We start from the raw sequence: 27007 nt of genomic DNA on the forward strand, positions 1-27007 counted from the left end.
TGCAAGCTTTAGTATGTTTCTGCTAGTTCAGTGGCCACCATTGCTGTGCTGAAAGAAGTCAACTTCTTTGCTTCAGGCAGTTCTTTGGGTATTTCCCTCTTTCTTCACTTGCAGCACTTGGGCACTTCGGCATTTGGAGGTGACTCCCAGAAAGCTCTCAGAAGCTCATTTAACTCCACCATGCTATTATAATCCCAAGGCCCTCAACAATTTATCACCTCCTTTTGCTCCTGGTCTCCAGAACAGAAAGAGTAAATCAGGTAGCCAAGCCCTGCAATGCACAACACCCTCTCCATTTTTTACTTGTAGACTGTGGTATTCTCTCCAGCTGCACCTAACCTTTGCCCCTGTTCTGTTTTCTGTTTCCTTCCCACCATTCTCTTCTGGTGCAGAATCCTCTGATTTAATTCTGCAAGTCAGGAGAGATGAAAGGCACTGAGAAACTTGAGTGGCATGTGATTTTTCACATAGAAGAGCACACAAATCCTAGATTCTCTGCAATAGCTAATTCCTTCAGTCAGTAAGAAGGCAAATTGAAAGTAACCTTGCAAATTGTTCGGAAAACATACCAGCTCCAGTACTAAATGCACTTGACTGCACCCACCAAAGCTCTGAAAATAAAAATTTTAAAGCAATAATTTGAAGATGAAAATGCATGTACACCTCCCAAAAAGTACTACAAATCACTACCCTGAGCTAGAGTAAACAAGCAGGTGAACTATTTTCTGCAGTTTGTCCTAAATGTGCGATGTGTGTTTCTAAACAGTTGTCCTGGCCAGCCTCATGGCAAGCATATATAACACCTATTAAGAAGTCCAGAAATAACATGCCACACTTTGTAAAAGACAACAGGAGGCATTCTGGCATTCTTATCAGGATGAGAAGTAAATAATGGATGAGTGCTGCTGAGCCAAGAGTAACTATGCCACAAGACATACTAGACTCATCCCCTCCATTCCTCAAATGAATTCCCCATTGTTACATTCCATTAATGTCCTCACTGAGTGCTCTTAATCATCTTCAAATAAAATCCTCATCCAAAAGTGGAATACACAGATGATTGCTACAAGCCTTACACACACACACACACTGTAAGAATTAGTAAGGTAAGAGCCCAAGATCTTTCAGCCCAAAAGTCTATTACCATGGTCAGCAGGCCAAACTAAAATTGTGTTAGTGTTAGCAGTCTTAAAGCATTATGAGTCAAAACAGAACTTAGCCAGCCAGTGGGAATGAGTCCATACTCCTTCCCTTTGTGGGAAATTACCTTTCCTGTGCACTCTGGCAAGACTAGTTTCCTGAGCTTCAGTTTTTCACCACATAGATTAGAATAAATTATCAGCTACCTCTTTTGGAGTTCATTTATATCCCTCTTGTAAGGTGCTACATGCAATGAACAGAAATCCCTTGCAGCAACATGATGCAAACACTACCATCAAGGTCATGGTATTCTGAGTTGGAAAAAAATAATTAATCTTTACCTCATTCTTTCAGGGGCTTAACACATGAGTTTGTGTAGATGATACAGGAATTCTAAGTGATTCCTATTATGTATGTAGAACTATATGCTACCTCACGTTTACATGAAGTTCTGGCTGTTTCAACATATTCTTATATGAATGACAATGGGAAAAACCTAAGGCCAACATGCTAGTCAGGAATGCAGTATAAGGATGGTGAGGAGCTAAAAGAAGGTAATGAAATAGTTTTTAATAAGGTAGCAAATCAATGACTGAGATGTACAGAAACTAGTGAAATGCACCAGTATTCCTCAAGGCCTTCTTTATTAACAGTTATTATTCAGCTTTGTCTGAATGATAAAGTTCCAAATATATTAGAAACACATACAAAAATGCATAATTTTTCACTTTCCAATACCTTCTGTCTCAATAGCCTTACCTGTATTTTCTCATACTTCTCAACCTGGCATATACCTGAAACATGCTAGTGTATTACAGAACGTGCACATGTTATACATCTGTGAGGGTAAAGAGAGGGCAAATAGGAAAGTCCTATCTCCCCTTAGTAATACCCTTGTTCCTGATCCTATTATTCCAAAAGCTCTGATTGCCCTCTCTTTCAGTGTAGGATAAGAGCAATCTGATTTTTTTTTTCCAAGTCCTGGCACGTAGGTTATGTACGGTGTGCATTACATGCACGAAAATATGCTAGCTTTGTAACATGAGGGGTGCCATATTGCAGTTGCAGTGGAAAGTTTGCGTAAGCCTGGTAGAGCTTCTCCATGACAAATGCCATGATAGCTTCTGAAGTAGATTATTTGTATTGATTCCACTTCTTTTGCCTTCTGTGTTGGTCTTATGTCTTATGGCTCCTGTAGGTACTTGTCTTGCAAGTACTAAGAAAAATGTAAGGAACAAAACCTCTGGCCCTGTGGAAACAAATCTTTACACATTACAAGTCATGTAAAAGCTTTTAGAGGGATTGCTGTATTCTCAGGAAATATGTTGACAGGAAAAGGACTTCTCTCTCCTAACTCTGCAAGTACTGCACAAATAGCAGTGGGAATTCTGTGATCATGTGGCACATATATGACATGAAAGGATAACAAATCCAAGGTTTCCTGTACGGCCTTCACTTGTTCACGAAGTAGGCAGTTCCAAAGGATTAGTTTGAAAACACAAAGCTATAAGGTACCAAAACCAAATGCCAAGCGGATGCAGTTTTATGAAACAAAGTAGAATTAGATATACTCATAAATATATGAATTAAGCATTTGTTTCTTTCATGAACAAGCCCTTAAACAGAATGTTAAGTAGGTTAAAAAAATCAGGAGATAAAACCAAATTAAAAGCTGTGCTTATTTCCATTGCCAAGGATTCAATATCCACTTTCAGTGCTACTACAAGCATGCTCCACTGCTGAGATTCATGGAAGCCACTCAAGGGGGACCAGGGATAACTCCCTGAGAATGTCTCTTCTTACGTTCTTCACCGATAGAAGACTCATCAAAACACTTACCACTTCTACTTCAGTGCATGGAGAAACAAGAAGAACCCCCCCAATCTCACAGATAGTTCCCCTCTACTCAAACAAACTCTAAGAGACTAGGAATAACTGAATGGGTCATTAGATTTTACTGCATTTAAAGACACTATCTTCATTAGTGGGAGAGGGGGTTTGAAGTGCCCTTTCTTCAACAAGGAGCTGTGGTATTACTATTCTGTGCCAAAGGCCTCTATACTTCCACAGGAGGAAGATAAGGCACGTACACAGGAACTCTGTAGCTCATACACTGCCCTACAAAGAATATGGTCACTTTCTGCCAGGAGCTCAAGATCTGATGTTCATAACCCATTAGGATCTGGAGTTTTGGTTCAAGCCCCATGTCTTACTGCTCCTTGTCTCTAAAAACATTTCTCTATTTGGAACATAGCCTCTATTTAGTTCACTAGAGAGGACAATCATCATTGCTGTTTTCTGATTTATGTGAAGCTCTGTATTATACCAACTGTGAAATAAATGCTGGGCAATCAATAAGTAATTAAAACAGAACTAATGGTTGGGACATAACTGAGAGTACAAAGTGCAGCTACAATCTAATTATTACAATTTGATCCAAAAAGAGTTTCCCTCTGGGCAGCAAAGTTTATTGGTGGAGATGCAGGCCTGTGGGGCATGGCTGGCAATAAACATATTGGACACATGCTGAGCATCCTCACCCCTCCTAAAAGCTGAACACTCCTTAATCTGCCCTCTGGATAGAGGGACAAAACTGGCTCTGCTAATTCCCTCAACATCCCTCATGTTCAGCTGCACGTGGGCTCTCACCGAGGAGGGCTTTATATCACCTCAAGTGCAACTCAGTGAGCAACAGCAAAATGACAAGGTCCATCTATTCACATCCAACCTGCAGAATCAAACATTCAGACCTCCTTTCACAAAGCTACATGACACAACATGAAGATGCGCTATTTTCTTTTTCAAATTTTGTTTGAAAATTTAGATCTGCTATAAGCAGGTGCTGAGGCCTTAACAGATTCATGAAGCCACAGCCAGATGCATGACCAGGGCAGATGTCAAAATTGACATGACCAGTTTGAGCAGGCAGATCACTTTACATCATTGTAAAGAAAAAGGAGCACCTCAGATGATCCGAGACTGCAGTTGACTAGTTTTGGGGGAGAATCTAGTATGAGAGAGTTTGGGGGTTTCCCCTTTTCTGAGGCAAGAGAGATTGTCTAAATGTTCTTTTCATCCCCTAATTAATGGTCTACCACATGCACTTGATGTATCATGAATCTGCCGGAAGCCATTAATCGTTGTTATTATTAACTATACATCCAATTTTGTTTTCAGAGCAATTTTTCACTATATTTAACTTGCCTGTCCCTAAGAAAATTATAATGTTTTAGAGGATTGCACAAAAGTTACAGCATTAACTTGATTAAACACCTGGTAGAGGACTGTGCCCACTGCGGAACTGAATACTAAGTGCAAATAAATTATGTTACTCATCCGCCCCTCTGTGGAATATTGTACATTTTGAGAATTCAAATATATCTGTCACAATCAAGGAAAGATTAATACTTTCTTGGATGGAAAGCATTATTTTAATTTACTTGAGAAGGGACTCTATGCACATGTAAAAGAGAACTTTCAGCTCAGTATTGAAACAGAGGACAATTGTTTCTTCCAGCTTGACCTTTGCATAGGTTATTACAGGATATGGAAGCTAATTAGCCTTGGGCACATTTATGGACCTCTTTCCCAGATTCAGATTATAGGCATGATGTTTCTGAAGCATGCATTGTTGCCTTGGTGTATCATACAAATGATAGGAAAAAATCCCTTTTGATTCTTATGTAAAAAAAATACAAATTAAAAAAATCTCCCTTCATGAAAGACTTATTGTCAAAAGACTGGAAAACACCAGTAAGCCAGATCACAGTACTGCTATCACCTATATCAAAAGGGACTAGTTTTGAGGCACTCTGACCCTGTGGGGACAGTTTGCTGTCTCAGATATTTTCTGCCTCTCTACTGGAGAACAGCAGACTTGAGTGAGATCTTAACCAGGAACTTTAACCATTCCTGCTTCATTTTCATTTATTATTAATTCAAGAAGCTTGGCTGAGCAACGGTATACTTTCCTTCCTGGATATTTCAACTCTTGCAGATGAGCAAAATGGGAAGTGAAAACAAAAAGCAGATGGTAACATCATCATGCCTTCTTTTTCCTCACTCCTTTTCTGATCAAATTTTCCATCTGCTTCTAGTCGCCTGTACTCTTGATTTATTTTAACTACATTCACCATTGCTCACTTTCAGCAAAATACTCCTGTCTCTGAGAGATACAGAGTGCTGTTGCCTACCTCCTGTGATGGCTAAAAGAAGAACCCTGTCACTCTCTTTTGACTGGCACTCCCACTCACTTCAGCTTCCATTTAGAGAAATCCTATTTGGTATAACCAGTTTCACAAACATTGCAAATCTCACCTTAAATTAGAGTCTTTACCACCTGGCCTCCTGAGCACCCTGTCTCTCAATTACTTAGCAGCAACACTTCTACCTTGTTCTGTATCGTTATGTCTCAGCTTAATTTCATAAATTACTCTGGCACATGACCTGTGGACCTAATCACGCAATTCAACTCCTCTGAGCTCTGTAGGGATCCTAGAGAGAATCACAGAAGTGTAGTAGTGCTGTGGGATGTGAACTGCAATACTGGAGCACATTCATACAGAATAAATTAAGGTGGAGTGTCTTTAGAGATGCAGTCTGGAGGCTTTAGGGGCTAGAATTAGTGGTTGTATGATAAAGAGAGAGAAAAATAAAAACGGGGAGGGAGAGAACAAAAGAGAAAGAGGTAGAAAGGGAGGGAAGGAGGGGAAATATTTATTTAGTTATATAGTATAAGCAACCATTAGTAATAAATATTGCATCTTAATTAGTATGATTTTTAATATTGTAACTTACCATCGATAGCCAATTTGAGATCAGTCAGTGTAGTTCGAACTCTTGATATAACATGTTGCATGCGGTCAATTTCTTGACGGAGAAATATGTTTATGGGTTGAATAGCTCCCATCTTTTGAAGCTGGGCTTTCACCTAAAAAAGAATAGTGCAATGATTATAAAATTTAATCTCCTGTTTCCCATGCAATAATTTTTGAAAGCAAAAGGATGTTTTTTCAATTGTATCACATAATTCCCGAGAAAATAAACTTTTATGTAACAGATGGCCATTCAAGTCCTGTGTCAACTGTAAGATTTAGCACACTGTGTCTCATTAGCTTTTACCAAAAGGAGCTCCTCTATCATTCTAAGGAGGGAAGGTTCCCTCTTTTTGAAGGGACACAGCAGTTCCTTCTGTCCTTGTTAGGCTGCAGGCTCTTAGATCTTAAAAAAAAAAACAAAACCCCACATGCTATACAAAAGGGTATGTTCAATGGTAACTTCTTCATAGTTCTAAATTGTGCTAGGTGAACTTTCTCACCTCTTCTTGCCCTGCTGAATTGAAATAATGCTACAAATAGAGTTCTACTTGACAAGCGCAATGATACATAAAAGCTGCTACTTCCAACAGCACATGACTCACTCATAAGACAAGGTGCTCATGGATGCATTACTAGAGAGGCAAGATTGCCAGCCATAATACAGATGCCACAGAATTCTGTTGCACCATTATGTGCACCATTTTGTAGGTAGAAGCCTTTGGCCTTCTTAATTTTTAAGGATAACAGTTTCACTCATATTCAACAGAGAACATTTTCAAAATGGAATTACTTGTCTATGTTATTTAAGGACATATCACAGCAACAGTAGCAAAAGCATTCCCTGTCTCACTTTAGCATATGTTGCATGTACAATATGCTTAAGACATACGCTGCATATTCCATATATATCAAAGATCACTGTATACAACAGTGCATGAGAGAGGATTTAGTGGCACCTGCAGAAATCATGGTGCCTGTACCTCACATAATACCAGAGTTCTTGATTTTTAAGTCTTTGAAGTGTTTTTCCCCACTATGACTCAGCTTTCAGAAAGCCAGTGGCCCTCTGTACTTGCTACCGCTCAGCCACATGCATCATCTTTCACACTGAAGCAGCCTGAACCCTGATCTTTGCCATAGTCACTCCTTCCCTCTGCAGGTGAAATTCTGCAAGGGGACTCTGGAACCAAAAAGAGATCTCAAGCAGTAAAATAAGATCCTAAATCCAGATACCTATATGACCATTAATTTATTATAAAAGAGCTGACCTATAGGATCGGTTTGCTAAAATAATTTAAGAACTTCTTTTGAGCTTGCTAACAAAAGATGAAGAGATGTAGAGTTAGAAAGTCTATTCTTTCAAAGCCCAGAATGTCATTGGAATTCTACTGCAGTCAAGTAGAAACCACAAGATTGTATAATGTGTGCTATTTCATCAAGGCCAGAAGTCCACTGGATCTTGCTTTGTGTTTTTCCAGATATACTCATATATCTCATTGTACACGTTATTATGTATACTATACATTATATACACATAGTAAACATTACTAAAGATCTTATTATTACACTGAATAGCAAGTTTCTGGAGGAATACAATACAACAGTTGAGTAGTTATAATTGCTAGTATAAATGAGTCAATGCTTTGACAATTTCCAATTCTCAAGTTTCAACTCCAAGCCCAATAAAATACTCTTTTTCAACTTTATATGCTATTCTATTTGGGAGACAGCTATCAGCAAGGTTATTAATCATATTTTAATCACAAGGACCCATGAGTTTGTCAGACAGAATGTCCAAGAAATAGGTGCCAGCCAATTATGCTAATGTTTTGCAGTGTGACAGTTCATTTTACAGACTGAGTTAATGTGTTTCTTCCTGTAAAAGAGAAAAAACTGCTAAAATCAGCTATCATGAGACTAGAGCTGAGACAATAAACGCTTTTTGGGTAATTCACACAATGAAATATTCTGATTTTTTTCATACAAAATCCAGGGAAAGCTTCTGCTTTCTGAAAAATTTACAGGAATTGATAATTCTCCCTCTTGCCAAAAAAAGCAAAAAAAAAGTTTGATTTTTTTTCCCAGAATACTTAGAATTCTAGTGCATGCCACTAATAGGAAAGAAATTATAGAGAATATAGTCCATGCATTTTATCCTTTAAATAAGAAATACACTTTTTTCTGGTCTACAAAGCATGTGTTCCTTTTGAGGATCATCTAGAGGAATAATTTCTCCCATTTGAGGAAAAATTGTATGGAAGATGTTGTTAAAGGGGTTATTTTCCAAAATATTTATATTTATGAATCTACAAAGAGAAGACAAAATAAATATTCTAAAATATTACTGTACTGATAATGGTACAATTTGTTTAATTAGTGAATTCTCAGAATTTAAACATTCTTCTGATTTTTTTCATGTACCTACAAAAATACCTGTGATGTTTTGAATAATGGAGTGAACCAATAATGCAGAAATTCGTTAATACATCCTAGATATGTTCACAGCACTCAGCCTGGGGCACCAAGCATAACCAGATATGAAAACTGAAAAAAATTACACACTTCCTACCTTACTGTATACAAATCAATCCTGATTTGCAGTGAGATTTACTAGGTGTAACAGAGTGCCTTTCTTGGAAGCCTTGCTGTTAAGATTAGTTTTAAATACCAGCTCTGAGGTATGATTGACTGTTTTTGTATTAGAATTCTTATCAAGCAATCAGATGACTTACTTCCAGTGCTGTATTTATTATGACATAAAGAGATGGATACTGACTGACAGAAAAAAACACAAAAGACAAAACTCACTAACCAAAATAGCCTTTCTGAGATTCATATACTAATTCCATAAAGCCTGCTTACAACATCTCCTTTTCATTATGCAAACAGCTGTCACCTAACATAAACCAAGGTGATTTAAGAAAGGAGCAACTAAAATCATAATATTAATAGCTTTGTCTACATGATTTTGCAATGCATATCTCTACTGTCTCAGATTCCTCTATGCACATTCCTTAGCTGTCCTCAGGTCACCAACTCCTTTGTCACCACATACTTTATAGGACATTCAGCAGAAAATCAGTTGCTGAACTCATGCCATTTAATGATCAGTGATCAAGTTACTGTAGTAGTAACTGCCTATGATTTTCAGTAAAAGTTATTATTTTCAATTTGACTTGGTTACTTGCTATACTCTTTGTCAGCAGAAATGGGAAGACCATCATTCTGTGAGATGGTCTAAATAAGAGGCCTGAATAAGAAAGACAAGCCAAGGTGTGTCCAAGCCAAAGCTCTCTTCAAGTGCTGTCAAGGACAACTTCCCTGTTGTATACAAGGAAGTGGGCAGTGAAATATATAGAAAATAGCTGAAGCTCTAGAGCTGGGTGACCACCATATCTGATAGGGCTGGTAAGTAAACCAGAGACACCTTACAAAAGCATCTACATTAGTGTTTCAGTGCATACCCTGAATTTATTTTTGTAGCAAAAAACCTGCCCTGAAAAGTAGACTCCAGGCACACAAACTGGCTTAGCTCCAAATTAAACTAACCCATAAGGCATGCTTCAGGGAGTCTAACATACTCCAACCACTAATGGGTGTTCAGCCTACAGGCCCAGACTACAGTTAGACCAAAGCAAATTCCCCAGTAAAACACCTAATGCGGGCCTGGGGTCCTCAGATGAACTCCTATTCCCATGCAATACTTGCTAATGTAGTCATAGTCTTAGCGGAGGATAAGGCGAAATCAATACTACAAAAAAATACTTAAGGAAAAAAACATTTGTCCTTGGGTTAAAAGCCAACCTCCAATAAAGTGCAGTATCTTTGGAATGTCTCCATGTCTATTCCCTAGCAAGCTGTTTTTCAAACTGCAAGGATCATTGTCATTATAAACCTCTGTGTGTGACAGGCTGACATTTATTCTTGCATCTATCTTCACTCACATGGACTGAGTGGACCTAATCATTTTACCACTAATCTTTCTGTTACCTGTGAGGCAAGACCCAGAAGCAAAAGGGGTCATGAAAGCAGAATTCTTACTCTGCCTCTGTCTTTGGAGTGAGAAAAATGAAGACAGTTTTAGGTCAGGAGGAAGGTTTATTTTTCTTTTCCATCACCTGTGTCAAACTGCAGTCTGATAAAGCATGCAAAGGTGACTTGTTTTGTTTATAGTCTTTTGGGTGGACATTGAGTCAGTTATTTGCCTGGTGAAACTAAGTGTTACAAGAACACAAGAACAAAAGAAACAGCATATATCATGGGGTAAAATGGTTGCCCTTTTTTGAAAGTTGTTGGTTCCAAAGTCATTGCCAAAGGCTAATAATTGAGAAATGAAGGTGTATGTGTGACAGCCTGAATTTTCTCTGGATTCACAATGTATCAAGAGAAAGTACAATCCAGAGCTCTGAACATCAGCAAATAATTGTTTTCAGTACCATCTGTCCCTAACCTAGTCTGCTGGGGTTTTAACTCTGAGCAAATTCACTCCACACTTTCTAAAGGGAGCCACAAGAACTGATCAAAGATAGCAAACACACCTGCCACTTTCCCTGAAGAGTATTTGCTTTTAATTACCTTCATTTGTTTCCTAAATTTTTTGTTCCTTTTCTCCACTGATAGTATCTCTGTAACTGGATTTCCAAAGACTACCACATCGTGGCCTTACTGGAGCACAATATTCTTCTAAAAGCAAACCCAAGCTGCGCTGCTAGGACTAATGAACGTTTTTCTTTTTACTGCTCTTACCCAATGAAACATGCATAGGAACTCTTTTTGACACATTCCCTCAGTCTCTTACAATTTAGTATATTAGTTTTATCTGTTTCAGGACTGTTAAACTGATCTAGTATGTAATAATGTCCTCAATATAGGTAATAATGTCCTGAATGACCAAATGTTGACTTAAATTGACAAACAACAGAACTCATCTCATTCCCTTTTTTTCAGATATCACAGGAAGTAATTGCATAATCCATTTCACTCCTTATACTTGCAAGTTTAATTTCATTTGCTTATTATATTGTAGCTTCTGCTAAATTCTGTTTCTTCTTCCCACAGAGGACATCTAAACTCTCCCTTCTTTTTCTGCTCTGACTAATTAAATTCTTGGTTATATGTTAGGGAATATAATCTTTTTTTTTTTATTTGGTTTTTTTACGTTCTTTTTTTTGTCAGTTTATGCAAACTTTCATTTAAAAATGTAGCTTTCTTTACAGCTTACTCCTGCCATCTCTGGCCTTTCTAAGAGGTTCCAGAATAACAAGCTTCAGTTCAGATGAGAAACATATTTGATACAGATTTTTGCTTATTGTGTAGAGGTGGCCACACTCCTGGCACATAAACAACTGCAGCAAAGAGGTGGAACTGGGCACTAATGTCAGAAAAGGGAAATTCCCCTCTAACAAAGAAAGCATTGGTAAAGACCCAAATGTGTTGTAAGATCTAGAGAATGAGAGAAAGGGTAAATCCATTAGGCAAAATGAAGAAGGAAATATCAAAGAATCAGGAACCGCAAGAAATAATACCAAATCTCTTAACACTGCAGAATTAAAATCTGAAGTTGTAGTGCAACTGCCACGGCCAAAGAAATGTACAGAGGAACACATTATTACCAATAATAAAGTGTTGGAAAACGACCAGAGGATGTTCTGTAGATACTCAGAGCAAAGGAATGACTATGATAAAGAAACAAAGTGTAAGTTTTGGATGGTTCTGTGGAAAAGTGCCATACCATTCATCAGTAATGTGGACTGAAGAAACAGTGTGTAAATAGAGTGGGGTGATTAATCAAAGAGAAGTGCAATTCACAGATCGAGATGTACAGAGCCTGAGAAAACTAGAAATCACCAGGAAGAGGTGGTATCTACACTTACAGATAAGAGAATGAAACAAACTTACATCCTGAGCTCAGAATACATTTACAAGAAATACAGAGGGAAAAAATAGATCCAACAGGACATCCTCTGACTGTCCCTGTAAGAATGAAACGGGGCGGGGGGGGGGGAGGTGATGCTGAAATATTAATACCCAATATTGGTTTGTCCTGTACAAACATGAATCTCCTTACCTGAATCGTAAGAGAACAGCTGTCAAGCAAATTGAAGCAAAAGAGGCTTCCCTGAAGCTCAGAGAAGATGTCAGAGAAGTGGTACAGAAGCAAAAAACTATCTAATTGTGAGCATCATTATAAAGATGATTGCTTATAAGAAAATAAAAACCTGCATGTATGATTGGCAGATTATAAGAAAAGATAATAGCTTGTCATACTAATGGATGATGAGAGTGAAACAGCAATGAAAACAATTGGTGGTGATTTTTTTATACAGTCACATGGAAAAGTATGTATTGTACCCAAATACAGCAGTAAAATAGAGACAAGTTAGGAGCGCAGGGTGGAACTTTCAAAATAAACCCTCCAGACTCTGTGCTTAACTACAGCTCCTGGCTCTTTAAGTGGTTGTCTCCAAAGCTAAGACACTCCAGGGAGTGACTGAAAAGGGGAGGCCTACTCTATGTGTGTTTTGTGTGGATAACCTGAGGGAATAAACCAAGAAGCAATGAGAGTGAATGAGACCAAGATTAAATAGAAGAAATGCCAGTGGAAAACAGTATTTGTTCAAACCATTTAGAAGTAAAATTTGGATTAAACAAGCATGTGTGCATTTTACAAGACTAAGAGGCATGGCACAAATTTCCCAGGGGTAAAATCTAAGGGCAAGAATACCCTCTGATTACAATATAAAGTCCAGTACTATTGATGTCTTCTAAGTATTATGAACTCTTCAGAAGGAGAAAAGTTGACAGTTTAACAAGGGAATGAAGAAATACTCCTTTGGAGGATTTAGCAAATATATTGAAAAAAAATAGTTCAATACACATATTACAAATATTGCAGAACCATATATGCTACCCAGGCATTCAGTATTCTATTGCTATTGCAAATTGAAAAAAAGATTTCTAAGGAGCTGCATAAAACTAGAAGAAACTTGTTCCATGAAAAAACTTTACTGTGATAGGAAGGATAAGGGAAAAGGACTGAGAACAATTCAAGATGTAGATAATAGGTGTAGATCCAAGGTGTAAATTATTAAATTAGTAATTAAATGTTATTATGCTTACTATATTTCATTTTATTTTCTATTTGTAATATTTATTTACTATTAAATAATAATTTGAAAACTAGAAAACTGACTCCATTCCAAATCAAATACTACAAATAAATGATTTATATACTATTGCTGGGAATCACTCAATAAGCAGGTGACAAAAAAAGAGAGACTCCAGCAGGGATGGATGGAAAAATAACTATATGGAGAATGCTGTAAGGAAACCTCACCAAAAAACATTACAGATTGTAAGTAGCTTGCCAAGAGGGGAATGAAAAGAGAAGTTCTGAATTGAACTATGACAGTACAGAAGAGGCTATTTATACAAGACATATTAAATATGAGATGAATAGTAGAACAGAAGACAGGAAATATTGCCAGGGCCCCAGGACTATTGGTTGTAACCTAAGTGGACATTCTCAGTTGGACAGAGAAGAAAATAAAGTATAACATAACAAGTTGCAATACTCCATCCAGGGCACTCTACAAGCTTGGACTGCAACCAGGGAAAAAAAGCACCATCAGTGCAATACAGAATTGCAAATAATAAAATCGTGGAGATGAGGGGTTTTTAACAGTTACTGTTCATGAAACACATAGCAAGACACCAGATCCTACTTACAAACTGCTTCAAGAGTGCTTTATGCTGGATTTTTTCAATTTAATGAGACTGTTAATAAAAAATGCAAGAAAAGATTGACAAATTAATCTGTTATGGCTCAAACTCCAAAAAATCTGGGGCATGAAAAGGTCAGTGATAAAATCTGTTATTCATAACAGTGGTATCATAATCAGAGCAGGCAATTTGAAAGCTGTAACTACTATAAGAGGCACCAGTGTCCTTCTCTAAGCTACTAAGGAGGGCAAGAACTTTCTGAAGCCTCTAATGGCTCATCTGAGTTAACGTGACTAATTAAGTGGACTATGGCATTTGAAATGTATGTTTCCAATGTAGGAATATTTTAGATAACAAACCAAAACAGACTTATAAAACACTATGCATAATTTTAAGGGCTTTTTAAAATGCGTGCCAGTTAAATTTAAGCAGCACAATAAAACTCATAAAACATATACATACATACATACATAAAACATCTGTATCTATAAAGCAGCATATACCTCATGAGGGTTATAATCTGGAGGTAACTTCTCTAGCATCTCATCAGCAAGACGTTGCACTACTGCTTCTCGGGTTTCCCCTCCTCCAGTGCTGCTGTCTTTGGGCTGGATGCTCACTATTGTACTTAATGTCTCATTAGCCAGGTTAGTCTGGTAAGTTATATCTGCATTAGGGTGAAGTCCAAATACCTTAAATTAAAAGGGAAAAAAATAGAAAAAAATTGCAATTTTCCTTCTAAAATTATATTAGTGAAAGAATGCATAAAAATGGACAAACAAGGAAGAAAATCCTCAGCTCTATAAAACAATAGATATGAATAGGTCAGTGGAAGTACACCCATTTAACTGGTCAAGGACCAAGCCCTAATTACACAGAAACATTAATGTAGGCTGCATATACAATAGCGTTTTCATTCATATGAGTGGCGTTTTTTTTAACTGATCTTCTGATTATCTTCACATAGCAGGCTTTGGATCATACTGTGAGGTGCTATCAAGGGCTACAAACTGATTCCTTTCCACTGGTTCAGACTAGAGCTTGTTGAAAACACGTCATATGTGGACACTGACCCCTCACCACTAGCTCTTTTTCTCTACAGATCTATTGCTGTTGTACCAGCACAAGTAGATGCCCCTAATAATCAGACCAGTTACCATTTCTAACACATTTTGTTTTACTCAGTTTCTTAGGCTTATAAGGCATGCAGCAGAGTGAATAAAACACTGCCCATATTTGAAATACCTAAAGATTTTATGACTGGTGATATATTTAGGATATGTTATGGTTTAGCTATTTTTGGTTTAAGTCTCCAGTCCTTACTTCCTCTTCTTCTGAAATGGAATTATTTTATTTAAGATACAGCTAGTACAGAATTACTGCAAAGCTGCCCTTTGTCTGAGCGATAATAGCTTTCTCAGAAACTTCCACTGAAATATCAGTAAGTCTGTAATTGTCAGGTTCACAATTGCAACTCTTCTCCAGGAGGAATTGTACTGTGACTTATTTCACAAGCCCTCATTTAATTATAGCTATTAACTACCTCTTACAAACTTTGAACCACTGATCCAACAATGAGGAAGGATTGCCCTCTAACTGAGCACAAAAGCCAAGCAATCTTCCATTTCTCATTTTTCATGTTTTCATATTTTACATTAGAATTGGTATATGACAAGAAGACACTTCTAGTAACCAATATTTACATACCCTGAGGACAGAATAAAGAGGGCCATATGTAATATTGTTATGCTTGCAAATCTAGAAACTCAGAGACAAGGGATGTAAGTGGCTACACCTGTGTCAAAGCCAGCAAAGCTGCACTGATTTACACTAGCTGTGGATCTGATCATTACAACAGCACAAAGAACACAGTATAGAGCTAATACTGCATGTGAGAGAAGGTGTGACTATAACTAGCATGGAATAAGGTTCCAAGTGGGATTTAACACATTTTACACATAGCAGTTTATTCATCCTGAATATTTAGAGCTGTAAAAAGTGAAAATATCAATGCACTTTATTTATCATGGAATGAAATACACATTTGAAGACAAACTCTCTCCTGCTTTTGCTCCTGCACAATAAAGGTTGGTTTGTTTGGTTTTGCTTTAGCAGATTTTTCCATGTATGAAGGAATAAGAACAAAGGAATGACAGTAGTAAAGCAATGGGTGGCCCACTGTCCTGGTTGTCCTGTAAATTAATCAAGGAGTCAAATTTCTCATTCTCTTTAATCCAAAATCTCTGGGAATTTTGATTAAAAAGGGGATGTTGGATTCTGTCTTTCAGGTTTTTTTAGCCTGATATACCCTCAAAACCAATTGCTAAAGCTCTATATCCTTCTGAAATCAAAGTCATTTTCAAAGGGATTGCCGAGTTCAATAGCCCTCTTCAGAAGTCAGTGTTTATTCTGACCAGAGGTTGAAATTTCATCAAAAGAGCAAGGCTACAGCAATTAGACTTACTCAGTCTGTCTTTCTTAACCAAAAATGGAAAGGGGAGGAAACAAAGATACACTGTTTTGACTAGCACAATATCCTTCATGGAACAAAGAAGACTGGGAGCTTAAAAGGCTAAAAGTTTCCATGAGCAATTTTGACAGATTTTGGAATGACAGAAGAAAGTCGTAGCTTTCTTCCTAACCTGTGATAATGTGAAGGATAAAAAGATGTTTGCATTCCTGGACTTGATCCTATTTACATAGAAGTAAAAGGTAAAATTCCCCTACATCAAACCATACATACAGATTTTTTACAGGCATCAAAATACTTTAAAAATGCATTGCAGCATTGTGAGATAGGTTCCCAAGTGCTTAGAAAAGCAGATCCATGAAAGTGGCAGCTGAAATCTGATAGAGTCAAGGTTCATACACAGATAGGAACTACTTCATGAGTTGGGCTCAAATGGATCCTGCTCGTGCATTATCATGGCTGCATTTACCCTCACTTGGAAAAGGTGTATCGTTGCCAGCACAAATACCATTGCATTCTGCTTTTACTACCTTCAGATATTCAAAATTTTTCAAGTTTATTTTATGACCTTGGAATCTTCTTGCCCTCTTAGCCAGCACATTATCAGTAACAGAAAACCATTTTTTTCTGTTCAGTCCTATCTATTTAATTTTAATAGAACTTACCTCCAAAGGCATTTATCAACTTTATAGCAATGAGACAGAAATCCAGAGCATTCACTTGTTGTGATTTTAACTAGCTTCATCATGTGTGCCTGTACTAGAGGGAGCAGAAAGTTGCAGACCTCCAATTAATGTGACCACTGCAGGATACGCACACTGGGTCATGTAAAAGTGGTTGCAACCAAGAACTACCCTGCACCCTACCCCATTAATTCATGGCAACATCCAGATCTTCCTGTTGTCAAAATGGAATAATCTTCCAATTATAACTCGCAAAATGAGACCATATGGCTTTTTTACTTCCATTATTTCTCCATTTGCATGTCTGCTCAATCCCATATAGAATTGCAAAATCACAAAATAGTTTCATTTGGAAGGGATCTCTGAGGGTCATCTAATCCAAACCGCCTGCTCAAGCATGGTCAGCTAGAGCAGGCTGTCCAGCACAGTGTCCAGTTGGGATTTTAATATCTACAAAGATCGAGACTCCACAACCTCTCTGGGCAACCTCTTCCAGTGCTTGACCACCTTCACTGTAAAAAAGTATTTTCTTCTTGTCAGATGGAATTTCCTGTTGTTTATGCCCATTGCCTCTTGTCCTTTCACTGAGTACCATCGAAAAGACTCTGGCTCCATCTTTACACCCTCCCAACAGGTATTTGTACACATTGATAAGATCCTGCCTGAGCCTCCTCCAGGCTAAAGAATCCCAGCTCTCTCAGCCTTTCCTCGTATAACAGATGCGCCAGTCCCTTAATCATCTTCATTGCCCTGCTCTGGACTCGCTCCAGTCAGTCCATATCTTTCTTGTACTGGGGAGTCCAGAACTGGACTCAGTACTTCGGATGTGGTCTCACCAGTGCTCTGTAGAGAGGAAGGATCACCTCCCTCTTCCTAATGCAGCCTAGGATGCTGTTGGCCTCTTTGCCATGAGGGTGGTTCATGGTCAGCTAGCTGTCCTCCAGGACAACCAATGCAGGAATTTGCATTTCCCCTTGTTGAACTTCATGAGATTCCACTCTGCCCAGTTCTCCAGTCTGTCCAGATCTCTCTGGATAGCAGCACAACCATCTGGTCTATCAGCCACTCCTTCCAGTTTTGTATCTCCTGTGAACGTGTTGAAGGTGCACTCTGCCCCATCATCCAGGTCATTAACAAAGATGTTAAACAGTGTTGGCCCCAGTATTGACCCCTGGCATACAGCACCAGTGACCTGTCTCCAGCTGGACTTTGGGCTGGTTATTTAGCCAGTTTTCAAACCACCTCACAGCACACTTACCTAACCCATACTTTGTCAGCTTGTCTATGAAGATGTTATGGGAGGTAGTGTCAAAGGCCTTACTAAAGTTGAGGTAAAAAACATCCACTTCTCTCCCCTCATCCACCAAGCTGGTCACCTTACTGTAGAAGGCAAACAAGTTGGTTAAGCATGATTTGGCCTTCACAAATCCATGCTGGCTACTCTCAATCACCTGCTTGTCCTTCACATGTTTGGAAATGCTTTGCAAGAGGATTTTCTCCAGCACCTTCCCAGGGACTGAGGTGAGGCTGACCAGCCTGTAGTTCCCCAGATCTTTCTTCCTCCCTTCTTGAAGACTGAAGTGATATTTGCTATCTTCCATTCTTCAGGAACCTCTTCCAATGACCATTTAAAAGTAATCGGGAGTGACCTGACAATGACATCAGCCAGCTCCCTCAGCACTCATGGGTGCAACCCATCAGGTACCATGAACATACATATGTTCAGCTTGTTTAAACGCTCCCTAACCTGGTCCTCTTCCACCAGGGGTAAGTTCCTTGTTATAGACTTTTTGTCTAGGGGGCCTGGGATTCCTGGAGGCCAGTTTTACTGGTAAAGACTAAGGCAAAGAAGGCATTGAGCTTTTTCCATATAATTTCTCGGTACTTCTCCTGCCCCATTCAACAATGGACCCACATTTTCCCTAGTCATCTTTTTGCTGTTTACATACTAGTAAAATCCTTTCTTGTTGCCCTTCACATTCCTTGACAGATTCAGCTCCACTTCGGCCTTGGCTTTCCTAACCCTATCCCTGCAAGATTGGAAAGTAGCTCTATACTCTTGCTGGGTCACCTGCCCCTGCTTCCACCTCTTGTACACTTCCTTTTTATGTCTGAATTCAGTTAGAAACTTCTTGTTCATCCATTCAGGCCTCCTGCTGACTTTGATTTCCTACTTTTTAGGATGGATCTTTCTTGAGCTTGGAGGAGGTGATGCCTGAACGTAAAGCAGTTCTTCTGGACCCCTCTGCTCTCCAGGGACATATTCCATGGGATTCTTCCAAGCCTGGAAGAAACCTCTGAAGAGGTTGAAGTCTGCTCTTTTGAAATCCAGGGCTGTGGTCCTGCTTTTTGCCCTGCTTCCTCCTCTTAGGATCCTGAACTCCACCACTGGTCACTTCAGTCAAGGCTGCCTTCGGATTTCACATCCCTGACCAGTTCTCGCTCATAAGTATCAGGTCCAGCCAAGCTCATTTCTTTGTTGGGTCCTCAGTTACCTGTGCCAGGAAATTGTCATTAATGCACTGAAGAAATCTCCTAGACTGCTTGAACCCTGCTGTGTCACACTTCCAGCAGATAATTAGGGTCATTAAAGCCCTCCATGAGGACTAGGGCCTGTGAATGTGAGACTTCTTCCAATTGTTTGAAGAAGGCCTCATCTACCTCTTCCTGGTCAGCATATCTACCCACTATAATGGTCTGCCTGCTAATCTTGACCTATACATTCATGGCTCTGGAAAATATACCTGATTAAATTATTTATCTGACAAAAACTCCCTTTAATATATTGAAACATTTTACCTCGGGTGTATCAATCACTGGCAATTGCTCTATGTACTGGAGATAGTCTTCAACTGTTTTCCCTTTTGGAATAACATAATCTTTGTAGAAACAAAAATTTTCACTAAACATATGCTCTCCAAACCATACTCTTGCATATGTATTCAGCAGTGCTTTGTCAAGGTCATCAGTTACACGGCCACCATACTGTACTTCTCCAAGCATATAGCGAACACAGCTCCAGTTCACTCCACGTTTAATGTCCATATCATCCAAATGATTCTGAACAAATTGCACGCTGGCTGCAAAGTCTGCCTGATTAAATTCGTAAGGAATATTCCAGCCCAGTGGACCAAACTTTCGTCTTTCCTGTAAAATAGATAGAGTTAAAGGTAAAAGGCTGATTGATTGTAACTGTGAAGAAAACATGAAGTGCAGAAGAATACACAAAATATTCTAAGAATGCAGTAGTCCAGATGGGGCTGTATTTCACCAACTTTTTAAAAAAAATTATTCTTCTCTTAACACATGCAAGGCCAAATGCTTGGTTAATTATCCAGTAGTTAAATATATCTTCATTTATCATCATCAGTAGAGAGATACGAACAAAGAACAGGAATATTAACATTTTCACAAAGAAAAAATCCTCTTTTTTAAGTGCAGCGAATCTGTGAGTCTAGAAGTATAGTTTCTGAATTTCAAAAATGAAGCTACTGTTTTAGGAAAGGATGTCCAAACTCATCAGCCATGATCATTGTCTGTGGTCCTCTTATGGACTAAGTATATTCGTACCACTGATACCTCTGCATGGTGCAGATGCAAGTAGCAAAAGCTGCTGCTTAGTGAATCATTTACAGATGCAGCTGGCAGTATGCAGTTGTTAGGGCAATATCTGGTATTTAAACATTCTTAATTTCCACGAAGAAAGAAGCGATGGGCACAAGACAAGCATACCACAGGCTTCCATTGGACCACAGTGTATCAGTGCATGGATGCCACAGAGTTAAATTAACTAGGCACCAAATATAAACCGAGGATACTGCAAAATCTATCAATAGAATGATCAAAAGTTGTGGTTAATCCATAAAGCACTTTCTTTAATGGAACTCCTGAAAGGCAAGACCCAAAATCATCTTCCACCTTCATTTCCTCCTACAGGTTTCAGTGCAGGAAGGATTTATATTCACCCTCTTAGCCCTTCTCATTGTGAAAGCAGCAGTTTTAAGACCATGGTTTTCCAACGCAAGCTGTAAATTTCTTTAATGTGCTTTTATGATTTAAAATATTAGTAAAAAACCAGTTAGTTGAAAGACAGATCACACAGCCATGCCCAAAGACTTTAACAGAAGAGTACACTAATTGATCATTGGTTGGCTGTCCTTCTTTCCTCTGAAATACCATCCCTGCTGGAGATACAAGATCAACATGAGCAGAGTTAAAAGCTCTAAGACAGTTGCAGTAATAGAGGTGTGTTGTTTTCTTTCTTATTTGTATTAATTTACCAACATGGGATTTCCATTTAAACATGCTTTCCATTTAATAACATGGTGCATTCATAATGAAACATGGCTTTAAGACAGAAGAAAAAAAATATATTTTTAAACCTGAACAGTTGTGTGAAGAAATGCTACAGCATATAGCAATGGTTTCCACTGTGGCATGTTGCTCACTTCTAGATGATCCTGAGTAACAGCTGAGTATGTTCGTTTTAAGCCAGCTTTCACACCTAGAAAATAAGTATAAAAATGTAATATATGAGCAAAAAAACGTATGGAACCCATAAGTACAACTTCCGTTAAGCAGAATTCTCTATTCCAGTTTGCAGTAGCATCTTATTTATAGCTTCAAATAATCTCTTTGAATCAATTATCTGTTCAGCTGGTCATAGCAGGCAAATTTCAATTACATTTTGTTTCAGGTAGATGACACATGAAATTAAATTCAGAAGTCTGGAAGGAATTCCAATTAAGTGATCATATTCTAAATGTTACCAATAACAACTGAAATATAAACATAACTATTCAGCAACTATATGACAATCAAAAAGACACCTAACGTCATATGAAATATAGCACTAAATATCCCAGAGTTTGTGTTTCGATATTTACATATGAAATGAGATTTTAGTTCTACTGAAGACAATTTTATTTAGATTTCATTCCTACAACAATCTCAAAATTCTGTATGCAGCTTCTCAGACTGGCATACAGGCACCAAGCTGATGAGATGAGAACCTAAATTCACAGTGGAAATACTAATACTTGGGGAGGTTTGTTTGAGTGCTGACATTTCATATCCCAGGAACAGCTTTAGGCAGATGATACTGATACAATCTCAGCTTCCATGGAATATGTAAGCCCCACTACTCCCAGATGCTTTCAAGCAGCGCTACTGAAGCATAGTCTGCCTTTGGCAGACAACACTGAGCATGAATTACTGACGCCAGGTCCCTGTTATGATATCTTCCACCTAATCAGCTTAACACAAGTCTAAAAAGACAGATTTCGAGTGCAGTGAATAGATTGTCCAAGTCATCATACTTCCTATGACACAATAAAAGAGCTTTTGCTTCTTTCCTGCTTCACAAAGATCCTGTAGAACAATATTCAAACAAATAGCTTTTGAAAATATTATAAGGGCATCATAAGAGAGTCCCAAAATCAAGACAAAGTAATCAAATAAAAGTGCCTTATCACATCGTGCTACCGATGTGACAGGACAGAATCAGAAAACTAAAGCTGTTTAAATTTCATTCTGACTTAAATTGTTACACCGGGCATATTTCTATTACTAAATGCAAGTTGTAAATTGGCTATTACCTGACTTTTAAAATAGCCTCTTGGAGCTATAGGGTGTTATCATTTGAATGATAAGGAGGGGTGACAGTACAATAAAAAGATGCTGAGGACTGAATTAAAAAGGGGGGTGAAGAAGAGAAAGAAGTAAGAAATTTTTACCAGCAGACTGACTAACTGCTCTTGAGAGTGGCGTATATACACTGAAACAGCATGTCTTTCACAAACATCAGACATTTTGTACACATCTTACTAATATTCAAAGGAAGATGAGTACTCAAATAAGAGGTTTAAATGACTGAGGCATTAAATACAACCTTGGATAAAAATTCTCAGCTCCTACTGACTTCATTAACTGAAATCAGTGGCAACACATATATATAAATGAAGGGCAAGTTAATGCATTACACAGTTAGTTAAAGATGAGGGAGTTAAGAGACAAAATAAGTGTCAGGCTTGAGGATTTCTTTCTCCCGTAGTCCAAAATACAAAGTAACCTTCCCTCATCATTCATAATGAGTAGATATAAGGCAGGGTAGTAATTTGCTTCTATAAACATATAAAGGATGTCTGCAGGTAGCAGCATAGTTTGGGTAAGAGAGAGACATTCAACAGCAGGAGAGCAACAGGTTAGGGACTACTTAGAAAAGCTGGATGTTTTCATATCACACAGAATAACACCAAATAGTTGAGGTTGGAAGAGACCTGTGGAGGTCACCTTGTGCAACACCCCTTCTCAAAGCAGGGTCAACTAGAGCTGATTGCTCAGTGCCTTGTCCATGTGGGTTTTAAGGATGGAGTCTACAAACTCACTGAACAAGCTGTTCCAGTATTTGACCACCCTCACAGTGGGTTAAGTTTTTTCTGATGTTGAAGTAGAATTTCCTGGATTTCCGTTTGTGTCCATCACCTCTCTTTCTGTCACTTGGCACCACTGAGAAAAGTCTTGCTGTTTTCACTCCCATTACAGTGGTATGATACCTCTTCTCTCCTCAAGATTAAACAATCATAGCTCTCTCGGCCTCTCCTCATATGTCATGTTCTCCATCCCTTCAGCATCTTTGTGGCCTCTCACTGGACTCGTTCTGTCCATGTCTTTCTTGCACTGGAGAGGTCAGACCTGGACACACCATTCCAAATGTGCTCTCACCATGGCTGAGTAGAGAAGAATCACATCCCTCAGCCTGCTGGAAATGATCTTCCTAATGCAGCTGAGGGTGTTGCAGGCCATCTTTGCTCCAAGGGCATATTGCTGGCTCGTGTTCCACTTGATTTCCATCAGGACCCCCAAGTCCTTTTCTGCAAAGCTGCTTTACAGCTGGTCAGCCCCATCATGTATGGGTGCATGAGGTTCTTTCTCCCCAGGGGGAGTACTTGGCATTTCCCTACGTTGAAGTTAAGCAGATTCCTGTCAGACCATTTCTCCAGCATGTGAAACTCTCATGGAACAACAACACAACCTTCTGGTGTATCAGCCTGTTCTTTCCACTTTGTATCAACTGTAAACTTGCTGAGGGTGTCCCAGCATCCAGGTCATTAGTGAAAATTTTAACCACTGCTGACTCCAATATTGATCCCTGGGGTACATCACTGATGACTGCTCTCCAGCTGGATTTGTGCAGCTGACCACAACCCTTTGAGCCTGGGAGTTCACACAGTTTTCAATCCACCTCACTGTCCACTTCTGTAACGCGTACTTCATCAGTATGTCTATAAGGATGTATTGGAGGGCTGTGTCAAAAGCCTTCTTCAAGTCAAGATAAACAACACCCTATGCTCTCTCCTTGTCCACTAAACCAATCATCTTATTGTAGAAGGCTAGCAGGTTGGTTACTAGGCTCAAAGAATAGTTAATAATCAATGGCTTAAGATACCCTAGAAGCCAGAAAAAAAAGGAAAGTACACCAAGGACAGATATTGTTCAATATCTTCATCAGTGGCTTGGATAAGGAGACAAAAGGCAACTTTAACAAATTTGCAGACAATACTAAATTAGAGAGCATGGCTGACACACTAAATGGCAGAGCATCAGTCCAGAGGGATCTTGAGAGAGATGAAGACTTGGCCAACAGAACCTGCTTGAAGGTCAACAAGGAGAAGTGCAAAGTTCTGCACCTGCAGCACAATAACCCCATGCATCTGTACAAGCTGAGATCTGCTAGCTGAGATCTACTGGTAAGCATCTCAGGGTTATCGCAGATGCCAGGTTGACTATAAGCCAAAATTGCACTCTTCCTGCAAATAAGGCAATCCAGATAGAGGGCTAGCTCAGAAGAAGCACAGCCAGCAGATTGAAGGAAGTTCTTATCACTTTCCACTTAGCACTGATCAGGCTTCCCCTCAGATTTATTGTCCACATTTGGCACACAAGGGAAGTGTGGAGAAACTGGATGGGGCAATAAAGGTGGTCAGATCCTGAGAGTGCATGACCTACAAAGACAGGACAAGAAGGCTGAGTTTGTTTAGTCTGTTGAAGACAAGGCTGTGGTGTACAAAAACCAGCTTAAATTGTGAATACTGAAAGGTGGCAAATAATTGTGTGCACGTATGAGGGATGGTGGCTGTCCAAAACTGAAATTTTGAACTCTCAAGGACAAATCTGCTACTTGCTATCTGTGCATAGTACAGGCTGCAAAAAGTGAAATGTCCTGAATCCTCCAATTAATACAGAAACATGAATCAGAACTGTCAATTAGGACGCTGATCACGCATTGTACTTCTGCACATAGACTACTTAGGAAAACCGGGGGCTTAGCGGCCCAGAAAGCAAGATGAACATCCTAGCTTAAGGAAACATCCTGGAAGTGGGGAAAGATCCAGGAGGTAGGGGACATGCATGGAGGCAAATGCCAGGGGATGCCCAGGGACCTAAGCCAGTAATGTCCAAGACTGGTAGCTGCAAGTAGCTGCACAGCATGAAACCAACATGAATTTTTGCCTGACCTTCCCGGATCAGCAGTGATCTCTCCAATAGGAAGGGAAGTCAAGATGAAATGAATGCAGTACAGGAGGCTGGGAGCATGAGTGAGTGAGTGTGTAAAATAAGCAAGTAGCATAAAAACCCTAATCTCATCCGTTCTCAAGTGAAACCCAGTATTCAGATCCACTATGGGTTGTTATTAACTGTCTTGCCTGTGACAGAGGCTAAGGGGTGATTCAGTAGCAGCTCACAAATACTTGAAGGACAATTACAAAGATGCTAGGGTCAGTCTCCTGTCAGCAGTCCCAGATGACATAACAAGAAGCAACAGCCACAGCTACACACAGCAGCTTGGGAGGTTGAGGTTGGGTGTTCAGAAGAATCCTTTCTTTTCTTTGTCCGGTAGAGCACAGGATCTGTACCCCTCTGCATCCTTGGGTGGGCTCAACAGGACAGAAAGAGAAGAGTGATGGAGTGTACTAAGTTTAAGAAAGGACCACTGACCTGGCATTCTCCACAGGTTCTACACAAACAACAAAATCACTGTCAACTTCTGTTACAAAACCAAATGATATCCATTTTCTCCCCAAAAGAGTCATGCTTTACACATCGCAAGACTGACTTACACAGTGCTGTATCTAATTAATGAAACAACAAAGAATAAAACCTAAAACACTGCACAGAGTATAGTGATACAGAGCAGAGGAAAAAAGCAAGACCCAAAACTCAAAAAAAGCATGGCTTCCTACCTTGAGGGGGTTCATTAGTAAATTTGATAGAAGACTGTAAAAGATTAATAGGAAACTCTGGGTGAACCTCTGTAGTGATCCAGGTCCTGAAACTTTCACTCATAGATTCTGTTGTTGCAATGGTGTCCATTAATTCACTGAGAAACTCCAAGCCAAGGTGGCAGTTCTGTAGAAGAAGCCATCCTCCATCTTGCATGCACTGATTTAATAGGCGCCTTGCATGCACTTCCTGGCCCTGACCCATTGAAATGGCACGACAGGGAATATTCTGGAAGGAAAAAAAAAGTTTCTTTTATATATAGTTCTTTAGAATGATTATACACATGATGTATTGCTTCTGTAGGTCCATGTGTAGTTACACTGTGCCACAAAGAAAACCGCTAATATCAATGGAGACTGATTATATTAAAACAGAGTAAACAAAAAAAGCAAAACCCTCCAAGGTGGTCTTATCTTCCACCTGCTGGAAGAAAACTAAACCCACTGGACATAACCTTTTTTTGCAGGTCTAACAAAGTCAATGGGATAAGACAATTAAAACATTTTCCTTTCCTCTTCCCCACTTTCCCAAATAAAGCAGGGCATACAGAGCAGCATAGCTGCCTGACTATTCTTTTTCCTATGATGTGGACTATCTTGAGATGGACAGACATTAAGGCTCCACATAATAAGTAATGCACAGAGTAAAGCCAATATTTTTGGTGTCTTTTACTGTCTGAACATATTTATTTCATCTAACAGAGAACTGTTGAGGAAGCAGGCGGGACAGGAAAGATTGGTTCACATTAACTCATTCCTTAGCAAACATCCTGTACTGTTAATTGGCAGCTCCAGAGCCCCTGATTCAGACTTTGGTGATCAGCTAGCTCTAGCTAGTTTTCTAGCTGTTAGTTTTCTGGATTCAGAAGAGACAAAGATCATAAATGCAAACAC

The 27007-nt window shown here is 39.0% G+C and overlaps 1 protein-coding gene across 1 annotated transcript in view; it reads right to left on the reverse strand.

Annotated features, from left to right (window-relative positions):
- Positions 1-27007, reverse strand: part of LOC128142330 (dynein axonemal heavy chain 5-like) — a 167695-nt gene that overhangs the window by 12079 nt on the left and 128609 nt on the right. The window contains exons 69-73 of the mRNA XM_052788315.1: positions 26075-26342; positions 21215-21336; positions 19632-19979; positions 14183-14371; positions 5938-6070 (exon numbers count right to left, since the gene is read on the reverse strand). Of these exons, the coding sequence (XP_052644275.1) occupies positions 5938-6070; positions 14183-14371; positions 19632-19979; positions 21215-21336; positions 26075-26342 (1060 nt within the window). The remainder of the gene's footprint in view (positions 1-5937; positions 6071-14182; positions 14372-19631; positions 19980-21214; positions 21337-26074; positions 26343-27007) is intronic.

The sequence above is a fragment of the Harpia harpyja genome, chromosome 5 (genome assembly GCF_026419915.1).
Source record: "Harpia harpyja isolate bHarHar1 chromosome 5, bHarHar1 primary haplotype, whole genome shotgun sequence".
NCBI lineage: Eukaryota > Metazoa > Chordata > Aves > Accipitriformes > Accipitridae > Harpia > Harpia harpyja.